Below are 14,473 nucleotides of genomic sequence, written 5' to 3'. Positions count from 1 at the left end.
CTCTATGGTTGAGATCTTACCATAAGGACAGAGTTGGCGTTTGTGTTCTGGTAGTAGAGGCTTCTTCCTCAGGAAGTTCTCCAGACTGGGACCATGACGACCAAGCGGGTCATCTGGGGGCATGAATCTGGGCCGGAAATGGGTAATATTGATCAGAAACCATACAGGCAGAGAAGTGATAGAGGATCGAATCTAATCGATTAGAACAATAAAACACAGAGCAGCCAGAGGGAATGTTTGCTTTTCATATCTGAAATAATTACATTAACACAGGTCTCATGAATCATCCTCTAACCATACAGGAGTGGTCACCAACCCTTTGAGTCAAGATCACTGAGTCAAAATGCAAGCGGAGATCTACCACAGATTTGTTTTAGAAGATTACATTTTAAAAAATGTAAGCCTATGCAACATTAACCTATTAAAAACAGTACTGAAACAATTAGGTTTATGCAGTAGGCTATAGGTCCAATACCTTATCACCGCATATTGGCTTTGCTTGAAATTGTCCTGCAAATGTATTGTTGTTCGCACCATTTTGATACATTTTAGGTAGGCTATACGGTCACACCGGTAATAGAGCAGATGTATTACTTGTGAGGCACAGCTGAGTGAGCTACATTTATATAATAATTTATTTTACTGGGCTGATGGTGCCTGCATCTGATGGTCAGTCTCAGTGGAGGGAGCGAGCAGCAGACTGAAGGTTCGCCTCTTAACGCCTCTTTCCATTTTCTACGCTGACCAAAAAGGGACACGTCTTCCAGCTGATGGCAAAACTCGAGTCGCACCACATTATTTCTGCCTCTGGACAAATACATGTTGTTACTCCTTTTATGGTGATTTTTCAGTAGCATATTGTGAAATATTAATGTAATAAAACAGAATCATTAAAAGCTTTAAAAGGATCCTGTAACCACACCTGTATAGCATAAGAAAAGCCAATATACAAAATAAATAGACACATTGTAATCTAGATGCATGCCTGGATAAGAAGTGTCAAAATCAATATAATGAATGTATTTATGACTATAGCCTGGAGTGTGCTGATATAATCTACTTGTGACTGCAGCCTGGTAGGGGCCCCTATTACTTTTTAACCAAACTGTCACAGTTGCGCCACCAATATAATCGGTTCAGTGATTTGTAGAGTGTTAAATGATTTGTTGAGGTGGGAAAAAGTCTGCCTCAAAGAAAGAACTTAGGGTTGGAAACAATTGTGGCGCAATTCTTTTTACAGTCACTCCTCTCTATGTATGTAATGTAAGGATGAAACTGTATAAAAGGAGTGTGCTAAGGCTGGGAAAAACAGTTGATCCATGAACCAGCTCGGCTTTTTACTTTGTAATAAAGTTTACTTTGAATTCACAAGTTCTGATATCTGAGAAATATTATTGGACCAATATTTCTACGACACTTTCAACGGAGAAAGTGAAATATTCCTCTATATTAAAAAAGACCCAATAATAACCACGCAAGCCTACCGATGCACCTTTCTACTCATTCATTACAGCGGCAGTGCTGGTTGTAGCGCGAGTGGAAGTAGGATGAACGTGCACTTTATGACTTATAAAAGTGTAAAAAGAAAAAAAGAGTTGACAGTGCTGAGAAAGAACTTAAACATCAACAAGTTCATAAAAACACCAGCTGTTCGCTGTATTTGTTGAGTCATGTTGTAAAAGTTCTTAAATATCAACTTTTCTGTAGCTTTCTTTTATGCTTGCTACATTACTACAGACATGGTAATCTGAGCCATCTGATTGGTAGGCCTATAGTGCACTTGATTTACTCTCCGGGCCCGCCGGGAAGGCAGAGTTTGTACCTTCAGACACATGAAATGGTTTAAAAATGGAACACTTCACCTACCTGGCATGCAGGGCAGCTGAATCGGGTGCACCTGCCGCCAACAGCGCGAGACTAATAAAATAAAAATAGGAACGCAAGGCTTTGTCATTGAGTTTTTTACAGAAATGTTTGGCAATCGTCTAGGAATGCCTTGGAGATCAACCAGTTGGTGTTTTACACTGCTCTAAAAGGTGAAATCAGCTTTTCGGAACCAAGTTGCTCGCTATTTCTGGGCTGAATCCTGACTAGAGAACCATGTACATGACTCAAATTGTTCTACATATCTACCCTTGACATCAATGCATGATTAATACATGTTTTTTTTTTAAAGAGTTAAAAACCTGTTTTTATACATCTCTCCATCTCTCATGTTTCTGTCCAAAATCAGTATTTATGACATATGTTACCTGCTGAAACCCCCCATACCACATGTATGGTTCCCCTGCCTGCGTGGGATTGAATTCCGGCCCACTGGCCTCTTCACCATTGTATCTTCTCTCTATCAATCTCCCCTTAATGCATGCCTGTCATCCCCCCCATTTTAAAAAGAAATAAATCCAGCACTCACTTGTCATTGACGAAAGAGTACATAAGCAGCCTCTCCTCGATACAGCGCTTCCACTCCGGACGCTCTCCCTGGAGGTCCCTATAGGTGTCGTTAGACACGATCACGCCGTCCGACTCGTAGGCCAGCTTCACAATAAAACGGTCGTCGTAGCAGACCACCCGTTTACCACCGACACGTCTCGAGGGAGTGAAGACAACTATCTTCTTCTTCTCTAGCTCCATTAGAATGTGTTGGTCTGGAAATAAACGTGCAGATGTTTCACCAAGTGTTTTATTATGTCCCAGTCAAGGGCCTTTATTCATAAAGCTTCTCAGAGTAGGAGTGCTGATTTCGGATCAGTTTTGCCGTATAGATAATAATGAATAAGATTACATGGACAGCTGTTGCTGGCGATGTAAGAAGCAGAGATGGTTCGCTTTATGTTTGGTCTTTCATCATATTGGAATTCTGTTTGACACAAATTATTCCACTGCCTTACCTTGTCTTCTTAGTACACATTAACATGACTAATATTTAAAAACAACATATTCTATACCTTTGCATGATGAACAAGCCAGGCGAAACTATGATAATAAAGGGTTGCATAACATTGCTTCAATCAAATATGGTATAGTGTACCAAATCAAACAGGGGACACGCAAAACACAAATCCATCAACTGTGGAGAAAAAAAATCCCTGAGACAAAACACACAGAGCACAAAGCCATCAATCGTTTATAACAAATATTACATGACTTTAATTATTACATAAGCTGTTCAAACATCACAACCCACATCCCCATATCATATAACATGGAAACCTCCCAGCAGACTAAATTAAAGCATTGACAAATACATCCAAAATTAATGTTGAATAAATGCACCTGTGTGCACAGTGTTCAATATGACCTAAAAGTAATGTATTATTTCCTAGTGCTCCTAATGATACCCTTGAATATGGACCCTGACTTAAATAAGTGTGAGACAGAGCTCCATATTGAACAATTTTCTTGAGGTTTTTAGAGACTACTATTGACTAAAGCCTGAAATGCACTCACAAATGTCAACTGTCTGTGTCAAAAACGCTTTGATTGTTCAGGTAACAACAATCACTTGACATGTAAACCTTAACGCTCAATTAGAAACAGTTAAAAGACACAGTTTCAGACAGTAACCTGAGTGTGTGAGAAAAACAGTTTCACTTCCTGGTGGGGATTTCCAATTCCCAGGTAGGACTGACTGTTGCGGTTATTTTTACTTCCTGGTTACTGGGACTGAAAATATAACTTTTGGCATGCTTGCTCCACCTCAGACAAAGCCACTGAACCATGCAAGCAGTGGGCACCAAGTGATGATGCCTCAGCTTCAAATAGTGGTCCACCCTACTGCACACTGGCTTTGTTAGTGGTTACGCTAGGTTAACACAAACACCTCCTAAAAGATAGCCTTCAGATACATGGACAAGAGTCACTGCTGTGTTCGACAACATGATGTGGGTTGAAGCAATCCCAAATTGGGAACATTTATTTAGAATTTTTTTCAGAAAGCCTAGAGTATGACGTCAGGCAGTATTTCTTGATTTCAGCATTTCAACATTTGTCCAATAATACCCTCTGGTGGAGTTTCCCAATGCCTTTTGCCTCAGTCTCATATTACAGACACATCATATGACTGGAAACATACCGTAGGTGCAGTGAGTGTACTTACCAAAACCCCTGCATATAAACGAGATAAGGGAATGTATTGCATTATTTTAAAGAGATAGTCACAATGAATACTGTATTGTACTTTATTCTATTGTGTTGATTATCTGTGTCTAGTATTTTTATGTATTGCTGACCTCACAAAATTAATTTCCATAGACAAACCTAATCCTGGCCTAAAAAGAGAGATTAATCTCCGTCCCGGAAACTGTCCGTAAAAGCATTGTTTCATGTTGTACATGAACATAGTTTGTGTTTTCAAAATCCCCTGGTATTAAAGTATTAATATTCAGAAACAGAGACTAGTCTAATTTAAACTACAGTGCATTCAGAAAGTATTCAGGCCCCTTGACTTTTTCCACATTTTTACGTTACAGCCTTTTCTAAAGTGGATTAAATAGTTTAATTTTTCTTCTCATCAATCTACACACAATACAACATAATGAAAAAGAAAAAACAAGTTGAGAAATGTTGGCAAATGTATAATTTTTAAAATAAGTATTCAGACCCTTTACTCAGTACTTTATTGAAGTACCTTTGGCAGCGATTACAGTCTCGAGTCTTCTTGGGTATGATGCTACAAGCTTGACACACCTGTATTTGGGGAGTTTCTCCTATTTTTCACTGCAGATCCTCTCAAGCTCTGTCAAGTTGGATGGGGAGCGTCGCTGCACAGCTATTTTCAGGTCTCTCCACAGATGTTCGATCGGGTTCAAGTCTGGGCTATGATCGGGTTCAAGTCTGGGCTATACCACAACTTGACTCCAATCAAGTTGTAGAAACATCTCAAGGTTGATCAATGGAACCAGGATGCACCTGAGCTCAATTTCATGTCTCATAGCAAAGTGCCTGAATACTTATGTAAATAAGGTATTTCAGTTTTTTATTTTTAATACATTTGCAAAAAAATTGGGTATTGTGTGTAAATTGATGAGGATTTTAATTTATTTCATCCATTTTAGAATAAGGCTGTAATGTAACAATGTGGAAAAGTCAAGGGTTCTTAATACTTTCTGAATGCACTGTATTTGTGAATCTCACCTGTGATGGGGACATCAGGCCTGGGCTGCTCCTTGCGCCAGGAGGGCACAAACACAATGACAGTTGAGTGACCTCTATCCAGGAAATAGATCACTGCCAACTCAATTCCCCTACAGGAGAACACTTCCTTGTTACCATGACTGGAAGGGAGACAAGAGAGCAGGAAATGGGATAAATAAATATGTCATTACTTTCTATGAATCAACAAACCTTTCTAGTGAAGAGGGCAGATTTAAAAGGAAGGAGAAAGTTATGTCGATCTCTGATTGTTTCATTGTTAAAAAGGTAGAGAAAAGTTAATCTGACCAAATAATTTCTCCTCTGTCTACAATGCATTCGCTTCAGTGGCAATGCAAGTGAATGACAAGAATTGCATAGTTAAAAAAATACAGGAACACAGGCATGCAGCTCAAACAGTACTCTTTCTGAGGAGTAAAGTAGCACGACATCATTAAAGTAAAAGTAGCTGTTATAAGATAATAACATGTGACAGAATGACAGCTATACTGTACATCAAGGTCCTATTTTACGTACATTACCGTTCAAAAGTTCGAGGTCACATAGAACTGTCCTTGTTTTTGGAAGAAAAGCCATTTTTTTGTCCATTAAAATAACATCAAATTGATCAGAAATACAGTGTAGACATTGTTAATGTCGTAAATGACCATTGTAGCTGGATAGCTGATTTTTAATGGAATATCTACATAGGCATATAGAGGCCTATTATCAGCAACCATCACTCCTGTGTTCCAATGGCACGTTGTGTTAGCTAATCCAAGTTTGTCATTTTAAAAGGCTAATTGATCATTAGAAAACAATTTTGTGATTGTTAGCACAGCTGAAAACTGTTGTCCTGATTAAAGAAGCGTTTTTTTTGGGGTGAAATCTTCAAAATGTAACAGGAAAATGTAACATGTCATGTCTCAAAATTGATATCTATCTTACCTCTACTATTTTATGTCCTCCGGATTAGAGAAGAAAGATGACGAGTTCAACTTTGAGCAGGTCAGTTTGCCTCAATTCTCGCACAGCATCCAGCCTAGCTGACACAATGCTATTTTCCAGATTTTTGAACCCCCCCCTTTTTTTATTATATAAAAAAAAACACATCTGGCTTCCATTGATTTAGTCACCCTAATCTTGGCCATCCTACAAGGGCAATAAACTGAACGGATTATTATAGATACATGGGGTTTGGACCATTGGTTTTCTTAGAGAAGTGTCTACACAATTAACATATTATTTTATCCATTGGTAAAAAATATATTTTTGATTGGACACCCTACATTTTTTTGGTCATTTAGCAGACGCTCTTATCCAGATAAATCAGGGTCAAGTGCCTTGCTCAAGGGTACATCAACAGATTTGTCACCCAGTCGGCTTGGAGATTTGAACCAGCAATCTTTTGTTTACTGGCCCAATGGTTTTAACTGCTTTAACCTGCTGTCACTTGTGAATCTGACATTCCTTTGAACATACACGTGGGTTGTGTTTCCTTATTGGTTTATGATTTGAATCGAGTCCAAACATACACTGTATACTCAAATAGCTAGGTAATCAAACTGTAATAATGGAAGTTCTAAAATGTTGGCTTGGCTCCATACATGTAATAAGGAGACAAGTTAAAATGGTTGTAATTACAAACACTTGAACTAAAAAGACATAAGACTGAGTGACAATGTCGTCTGGCCTGTTCAATATGAACTCTATCCTGACAATATAAACACCGCCTTGACACATAGCTATCACTGGGAGCCAGTGCGAGGCAGAGACTTGCGTAGGAGATTTGCATATAGTGCAGCATTAACCTTAGCAAAGGCATGCACAGGCATGGATAACTACCTCTTCAAACCCAGCTGACAAAATTATTAAGGTGTATGAGAAGAGCTCGTGGTTCTTGTGATGCAGGGTCATAGTTCAACTGCTGATAATGAGTAGTTGTACACCTGTAGTTTACAGGTATTTTTGCATAGCTGGCTGTCATTTTCATTGTGATCTACAACCAACCACGTGAGGATAACATAATACAGTACATCCGCTTCATCTAATTTCTCAACCACAATAACACCTTAACCCTTACAGGGCAGGACTGTCATGACCATGACATACAGGCGCGCATGCACAGAGCTGAACTCATTGAAACACTTCAATTGAATGCTAGCTCTTACAAACAAAACAAGAATAATCCCTTCCTCTCTTCTCGCTCACCTCATGGCCACATTGCTGCCGTCAATGACGATAGGTTTCAGTCCACTGTCTGTGTCCCTCCTGTCTTCCAGTAATGAGACTGGTCTGTCTCCTTGGGAGCCATGGGTCCTAGAGGAGGCCATGCTGGAGCCTGTGTGGCTTTTGGGGCCAGTAGTATCTTCACCACTCTCAGGAATGGTGGAGTTAGAAGTACCAGTGCTGGCTCCGCTACGGACCAACTCCCCCAGTACAGAGTTGGTGTCTGTACTCAGGCCTAGCTTAAGCAGGGCGGCCCGAACCTCCATGGGGGAGTAGCCCAACTTTCTGAAGAAGTCCACCCTGAGTTGGAGCTCAGTGGCTGGGGTCTGGAGACTGGGAAAGGCCTGGTCCATCTTCTACTACTGTCAGTCTGGGCTTTCCTGTGCAGCTGTTCAGCTTGGGAGGGTTATGGCTTATTTTTCATGTTGATACGGTTGCCTGGATTGAACAGAGAGACTTTAGTTAAATTCAAGACAATGTTATGCAAATATACTGAACAAAAGTAGTCCAAAGAACATTCTTTTTGATGATCATCCAGGTGCTTTTCGGCAAACCTGAGTCAACTTTATAGATAGCAGTTCTCCCATTATGCCTGGCGAAAACCAAACACTGCCTTCCACAGTAAGAACCTCATACCAACTGTCAAGCATTGTGGTGGTAGTGTGATGGTTTGGGGATGCTTTGCTGCCCAAAGACCTGGACGACTTGCCTTAATAGAAGGAAAAATGAATTCTGCTCAGTATCAGAGAATGTCAGGTCATCCGTCTGTGAGCTGAAGCTAAAGCGCAGCTGGGTCATGCAGCAAGACAATGATCCAAAATACACAATCAGGTCTACATGAAAATGGCTAAAAAGGAACGAATTTAAAGTTTTGAAATGGCCTAGTCAAATCCCAATTGAGATGTTGTGGCTGGACTTGAAACGAGCAGTTTATGCTTGAAAACCCACAAATGTCGCTGAGTTAAAGCAGTTCTGCAGGCAAGAGTGGGCCACAATTCCTCCACAGTGATGTGAGAGACTGATCAACAACTACAGGAAGCATTTGGTTGCAGTCATTGCAGCTAAAGGTAGCACAACCAGTTATTGAATGTAAGGGGGCAGTTACTTATTCACACAACGGAATTGGGTGTTACATAACCTTGTTATTAAAAAAATAAATCCATGTTTTGTTATTTGTAAACTCAGGTTCCCTTTATCTAATATTAGGTTTTGCATCAGCATCAAAAATAGAGAAAATCAGAAAGGGGGCAAATACTTTTTCACGGCACTGTATAAAATGCGACAATTTCTAATATCTTACTGAGTTACAGTTCACATAAGGAAATCAGTCAATTGAAATAAATAAATTAGGCCCTAATCTATGGATTTCACAAGACTTGGAATATAGATATGCATCTGCTGGTCACAAATAACCCACCCCAAAAAAGGTAGGGGCGATAATCCGAAAACCAGTCAGTATCTGGTGTGACCACCATTCGCCTCATGCCGCGCGACAGATCTCCTTCGCATAGAGTTGATCAAGCGGTTGATTGTGGCCTGTGGAATGTTGTCCCACTCCTCTTCAATGGCTGTGCGAAGTTGCTGGATATTGGCGACAACTGGAGCACGCTGTCATACGCGTCGCTCCAGAGCGTTCCAAACATGTTCAATGGGCGACATGTCTGGTGAGTATGCAGGCCATGGAAGAACTGGGACAATTTCAGCTTCCGGGAATTGTGTACAGATCCTTGCAATATGGGGCTGTGCATTATCATGCTGAAACATGAGGTGATGGCGGCGGATGAATAGCACGACGATGAGCATCAGGATCTCATCACTGTATATCAGTGCATTCAAATTGCCATCAATAAAATGCAATTGTATTTGTTGTCTGTAGCTAATGCCTGCCCATACCATAACCCCACCGGTACCATGGGGCACTCTGTTCACAACGTTGACATCAGCAAACTGCTCGCCCACACGTTTGCCATCTACCCGGTACAGTTGAAACCGAGATCCATCCGTGAAGAGCACACTTCTCCAGCGTGCCAGCGGCAATCGAAGGTGAGCATTTGCCCACTGGAGTCAGTTACGATGCCGAACTGCAGTCAGGTCAAGATCCTGTTGAGGACGACGAGCATGCAAATGAGCTTCCCTGAGACAATTTCTGACAGTTTGTGCAGAAATTCTACGGTTGTGCAAACCCAGTTTCATCAGCTGGCTGATCTCAGACGATCCCGCAGGTGAAGAAACCGGATGTGGAGATCATTGGCTGGTCTGCGTTTGTGAGGCCGGTTGGAAGTACTGCCAAATTCTGTAAAACGACATTGTAGTAGAGAAATGAACATTCAATTCAGCTCTGATGGACATTCCTGCTGTCAGCATGCCAGTTGCACACGGCCTCAGAACTTGAGACATCTGTGGCATTGTGATGCACATTTTAGAGTGTCCTTTTATTGTCCCCAGCACAAGGTGCACCTGTGTAATGCTCATGCTGCTTAATCAGCTTCTTGATATGCCACACTTGTCAGGTGGATGGATTATCTTGGCAAAGGAGAAATGCTCACTAACATTTTTACATACAATATTATGGTTAAGCGCCCTGCTCAAGGCACATCGACAAATTCTTCACCTAGTCGGCTCAGGGATTTGAACCAGCAACTCTTAACCGCTAGGCTACCTGCCGTCCACTAACAGAGAAGTAAACAAATGTGTCAACAAAATTTGAGAGAAATAAGCTTTTAGTGCATATGAAACATTTCTGGGATCTTTAATTTCAGCTCATGAAACCAACACTTTATAGTTTTGTTCTGTGTAGTTTGGCTGACATACTGTATTATGTTAGAGTAATATGCAAATAATTCAGTTGACAACTTGACATATTGACTGTACTGCATTACATTTGTATTACGTTGTAGGCCTAATATCTTTGTATTCACATTAGGCTAACGTGTCATAGGTCTACAGCAATTGCAAACCGTTTTTAGTTTATTGCAATGTATCACTGAAACTACACAATTAAACTGGTAAACCTATTGTAAACTTCCCAAATGTTATTCAACATTACCATAGCCTGAAGCACCCTAGACGAATCATGAAAGCAAATAACTAGATTAATCCCAAACCAATATAAAATGATTTACCCATGTAAATAATAAAATAGCATATACAAAAACTACGTTACATTACAAAGGCCGACAATGCAGAGGCAGACAACGGATTAGTGTATTCGTTTGTACAGGAGAGCCTGGCGCCGTGTTTTTCTCACGACAGTGGAATACAAGTACAGGTGACACGTAAATCAGAGTCATATGACGTTTGAGTGAAACTAATATAGTAAATCATTAGCTTTGTACAAATACACAACGTTGACAATGGCTTTTAGAATTTACCTTAACTTTCAAGTAGTGGTGCTCCATTTTCATCTCGACCATACATTTTGCATTTCTGATGTACGCTATGGTTATGACTTCGCAACCGCAGCACCTCCCTCTCTCGTGCTCAACAGTGTCCTTCCTTTATTCCTGTGTGGCCACGGCCCCAACTTGTTAAAGTCCTCCCAAATTGCTTTCAAATTACAGCCTACGTTACTGTAGAGCTACATTTTCTCAGTCCTAGCGGAGAAGTCAAATTCAATTCTTGAATTTCTGAAACTGAAACTAACCCTGCCCTTATGCTTTTACTAAGTCTTCTAAATAAATTCACCAAAATTATGGACATGTTATACCTATAGGTATAGCAATAGGAAGTAGGGGTGCTGAGGGTGCAGAATAAAAAAATATAATAATTGAAAAAAATTGGGCCTTAACTAGTCCTGTGGACCAGCTACACCCCCCCTCCCAAACATCTTCCTGCAGCTATGCCTGTAGGCCTTTTTCATTGTCTTACTGGAATTGCTCTCCATGAAAACTTTAGAAGCTTCTAGACATTAACAATAGGCTACAGTGATGATATAGGCTTAACCTACAGTGTAAATGTTTTTATACAGTGATAAGTATCTGGCCTCGTGAAATGTAGGCTCTAGTTCACTATAATTGATATATTCTATGGTACAGAACAGTTTCCCCCACTAGATGTCACCCTTTACATTGTCTCATGCTGGGTTGATGCACTCGTAGGCCTACCTTGCAAGGAAATATCAAGCCAAAGCTATCTTCATGTGTGTGTTTTGAGTATGTCAATACTCATGTGGGTTTCAAGATTGGGGGAAGCAATTTTTTTCACAAAAATATGCACCTTTTATGATGAGGCATTGCACGGATCAGACTAATATAAAACAGGCAAAAATATAACTCACTGTTCACAAAAAAATACCTGCTTTTCTTCTCCTTTCTTTGCTCACATCCAGAGCTCAGCCCCAGCTAGAGGAACATTCTTTAGCAGGACACGAGAAAAATGTAGAGTTTTAAAAACACATTTCGTGCAATTCTACAACACTTTACTTGCCATGACTGGAGACATTAGCATAATCTTTAATACCACAAAATGACAGGGTAGGCTGATTTGCTGAAAATGACAAACTGAGATCAATAAAAACAACATCTAATTGAGGCCTATGAAAAGGGGAGACATTGTAGGCTATGTAGTCTATCTAGCCTGGATGAGAAAATGATTGTCCCAAAATAACTTGCCACGATAAAGACAGTGAATATGCGCACTCGCCGGGGATATGTCAAAAATCAGCTCTGATATTCGCTGCATGCTTGCCCAAACTGCACGCTTCCTAAATTGCGAGCTTCCCGGCTGTATGTGCTGGTAATTTAAAACAATCCACCACTATTTTTTTTAAAACAAGCTAATAATCCTCTGTGGCTAAATCATGCTCTCTGGTGTAGTGTTTTGAAGGATTACATTTTTTTGTGTATAGACAGGAGTATATCATTATGGCAAGTTCCATTCAAGTTACTTTAAGGGAAGCTTAGCTTATTGGACACGCCGCCTATGAATATGTGTAAGGCTAAGGGAGTAGCATTAAGGCTGGCTTGAGTCAAAAACAAATGTGTATTGTATGTGTGTGATTTGTTACTTCACGGGTTAGGAGAGGTTAGGCAAGTGTGTGGATGTGGCCAGTTTGTCTGTGCATTTCAGGTGAATCAATTTGTTTGGTAGGTACCAGGGTGGTAGCACTTTAGTTTAGAGTGCTAAAACAACAGGGTAACATCCGGAAAGTAATATGAAACAACAGCGAAACAAGACTGCAACGACCAGGTACAAACGAGGTAATAACCTGTTAATAGTTACTATTTAGCCGCTAAATACTGATGTAAAGTTACAGTTGAAGTCGGAGGTTTACATACACTTAGGTTGGAGTCATTAAAACTCGTTTTTCAACCACTCCACAAATTTCTTGTTAACAAACTATAGTTTTGGCAAGTCGGTTAGGGACATCTACTTTGTGCATGACACAAGTACGTTTTCCAACAATTGTTTACAGACAGGTTATTTCACAGGTTATTTTATAATTCACTCTATCACAATTCCAGTGGGTCAGAAGTTTACATACACTAAGTTGACTGTGCCTTTAAACAGCTTGGAAAATTCCAGTAAATGATGTCATGGCTTTAGAAGCTTCATATAGGCTAATTTACATACTTTGAGTCAATTGGAGGTGTACCTGTGGATGTATTTCAAGGCCTACCTTCAAACTCTGTGCCTCTTTGCTTGACATCATGCGAAAATCAAAAGAAATCAGCCAAGACCTCAGAAAAAAAAATTGTAGACCTCCACAAGTCTGGTTCATCATTGGGAGCAATTTCTGCACGCCTGAAGGTACCACATTCATCTGTACAAACAATAGTAGGCAAGTATAAACACCATAGGACCACGCAGCTGTCATACCGCTCAGGAAGGAGACGCGTTCTGTCTCCTAGAGATGAACGTACTTTGGTGCTAAAAGTGCAAATCAAACCCAAAACAACAGCAAAGGACCTTGTGAAGACGCTGGAGGAAACAGGTACAAAAGTATCTACTGTATATCCACAGTAAAACGAGTCCTATATCGACATAACCTGAAAGGCCGCTCAGCAAGGAAGAAGCCACTGCTCCAAAACCACCATAAAAAAAGTCAGACTACGGTTTGCAACTGCACATGGGGACAAAGATCGTACTTTATGTAGAAATGTCCTCTGGTCTGATGAAACAAAAATAGAACTGTTTGGCCATAATGACCATCGTTATGTTTGGAGGAGAAAAGGGGAGGCTTGCAAGCCGAAGAACACCATCCCAACCGTGAAGCACGGGGGTGGCAGCATCATGTTGTGTGGGTGCTTTGCTGCAGGAGGGACTGGTGCACTTCACAAAATATATGGCATCATGAGGGAGGAAAATTATGTGGATATATTGAAGCAACATCTCAAGACATCAGTCAGGAAGTTAAAGCTTGGTCGCAAATGGGTCTTCCAAATGGACAATGACCCCAAGCATAATGGCTTAAGGACAACAAAGTCAAGGTATTGGAGTGGCCATCACAAAGCCCTGACCTCCATCCTATAGAAAATTTGTGGGCAGAACTGAAAAAGCGTGTGCGAGCAAGGAGGCCTACAAATTTGACTCAGTTACACCAGCTCTGTCAGGAGGATTGGGCCAAAATTCACCAAAATTTAAAGGCAATGCTACCAAATACTAATTGAGTGTATATAAACTTCTGACCCACTGGGAATGTGATGAAAGAAATAAAAGCTGAAATAAATCCTTCTCTCTACTATTATTCTGACATTTCACATTCTTAAAATATCCTAACTGACCTAAAACAGGGCATTTTTACTAGGATTAAATGTCAGGAATTGTGAAAAACTGAGTTTAAATGTATTTGGCTAAGGTGTATGTAAACTTCCGACTTCAACTGTATATACATTTCTCTGGTTGTTATGTAGAAACAATTATTCTTTACTGAAGAACTATCAATAATAGAGGCAAATTAGCAAAAGTTATATAGTAAGTCTTCTCAGCAGCACTGTTTATACTTATTAAGAATGTACTTGGAACTTTCTGTCAGGTTTTGGCCAGGACTGTTCAGGTTTTGTTCACTAGATGTCCCCCTTGCACCTTTTTTGTACCTTTTGTTTTTTCTTGCTCTAATTATTGTTTGCACCTGTAAGTCATTCCCTTGTTAGTATTTAAACCCTGTGTGTTC

General features: G+C 40.3%; 1 protein-coding gene across 1 annotated transcript in view; it reads right to left on the bottom strand.

The window, feature by feature from the left end:
* Positions 1-10,893, bottom strand: part of LOC139573892 (endoribonuclease ZC3H12A-like) — a 14,656-nt gene extending 3,763 nt beyond the window's left edge. The window contains exons 1-5 of the mRNA XM_071397850.1: positions 10,734-10,893; positions 7,345-7,800; positions 5,137-5,276; positions 2,414-2,648; positions 21-127 (exon numbers count right to left, since the gene is read on the bottom strand). Of these exons, the coding sequence (XP_071253951.1) occupies positions 21-127; positions 2,414-2,648; positions 5,137-5,276; positions 7,345-7,715 (853 nt within the window). The 5' untranslated portion in view covers positions 7,716-7,800; positions 10,734-10,893. The remainder of the gene's footprint in view (positions 1-20; positions 128-2,413; positions 2,649-5,136; positions 5,277-7,344; positions 7,801-10,733) is intronic.
* Between the last annotated feature and the right edge of the window lie 3,580 nt (positions 10,894-14,473).

Source organism: Salvelinus alpinus, chromosome 4 (genome assembly GCF_045679555.1).
Source record: "Salvelinus alpinus chromosome 4, SLU_Salpinus.1, whole genome shotgun sequence".
Lineage (NCBI taxonomy): Eukaryota > Metazoa > Chordata > Actinopteri > Salmoniformes > Salmonidae > Salvelinus > Salvelinus alpinus.
Note: the sequence above shows the minus strand (reverse complement) of the source record. Positions and strands in the feature narration are given on the sequence as shown.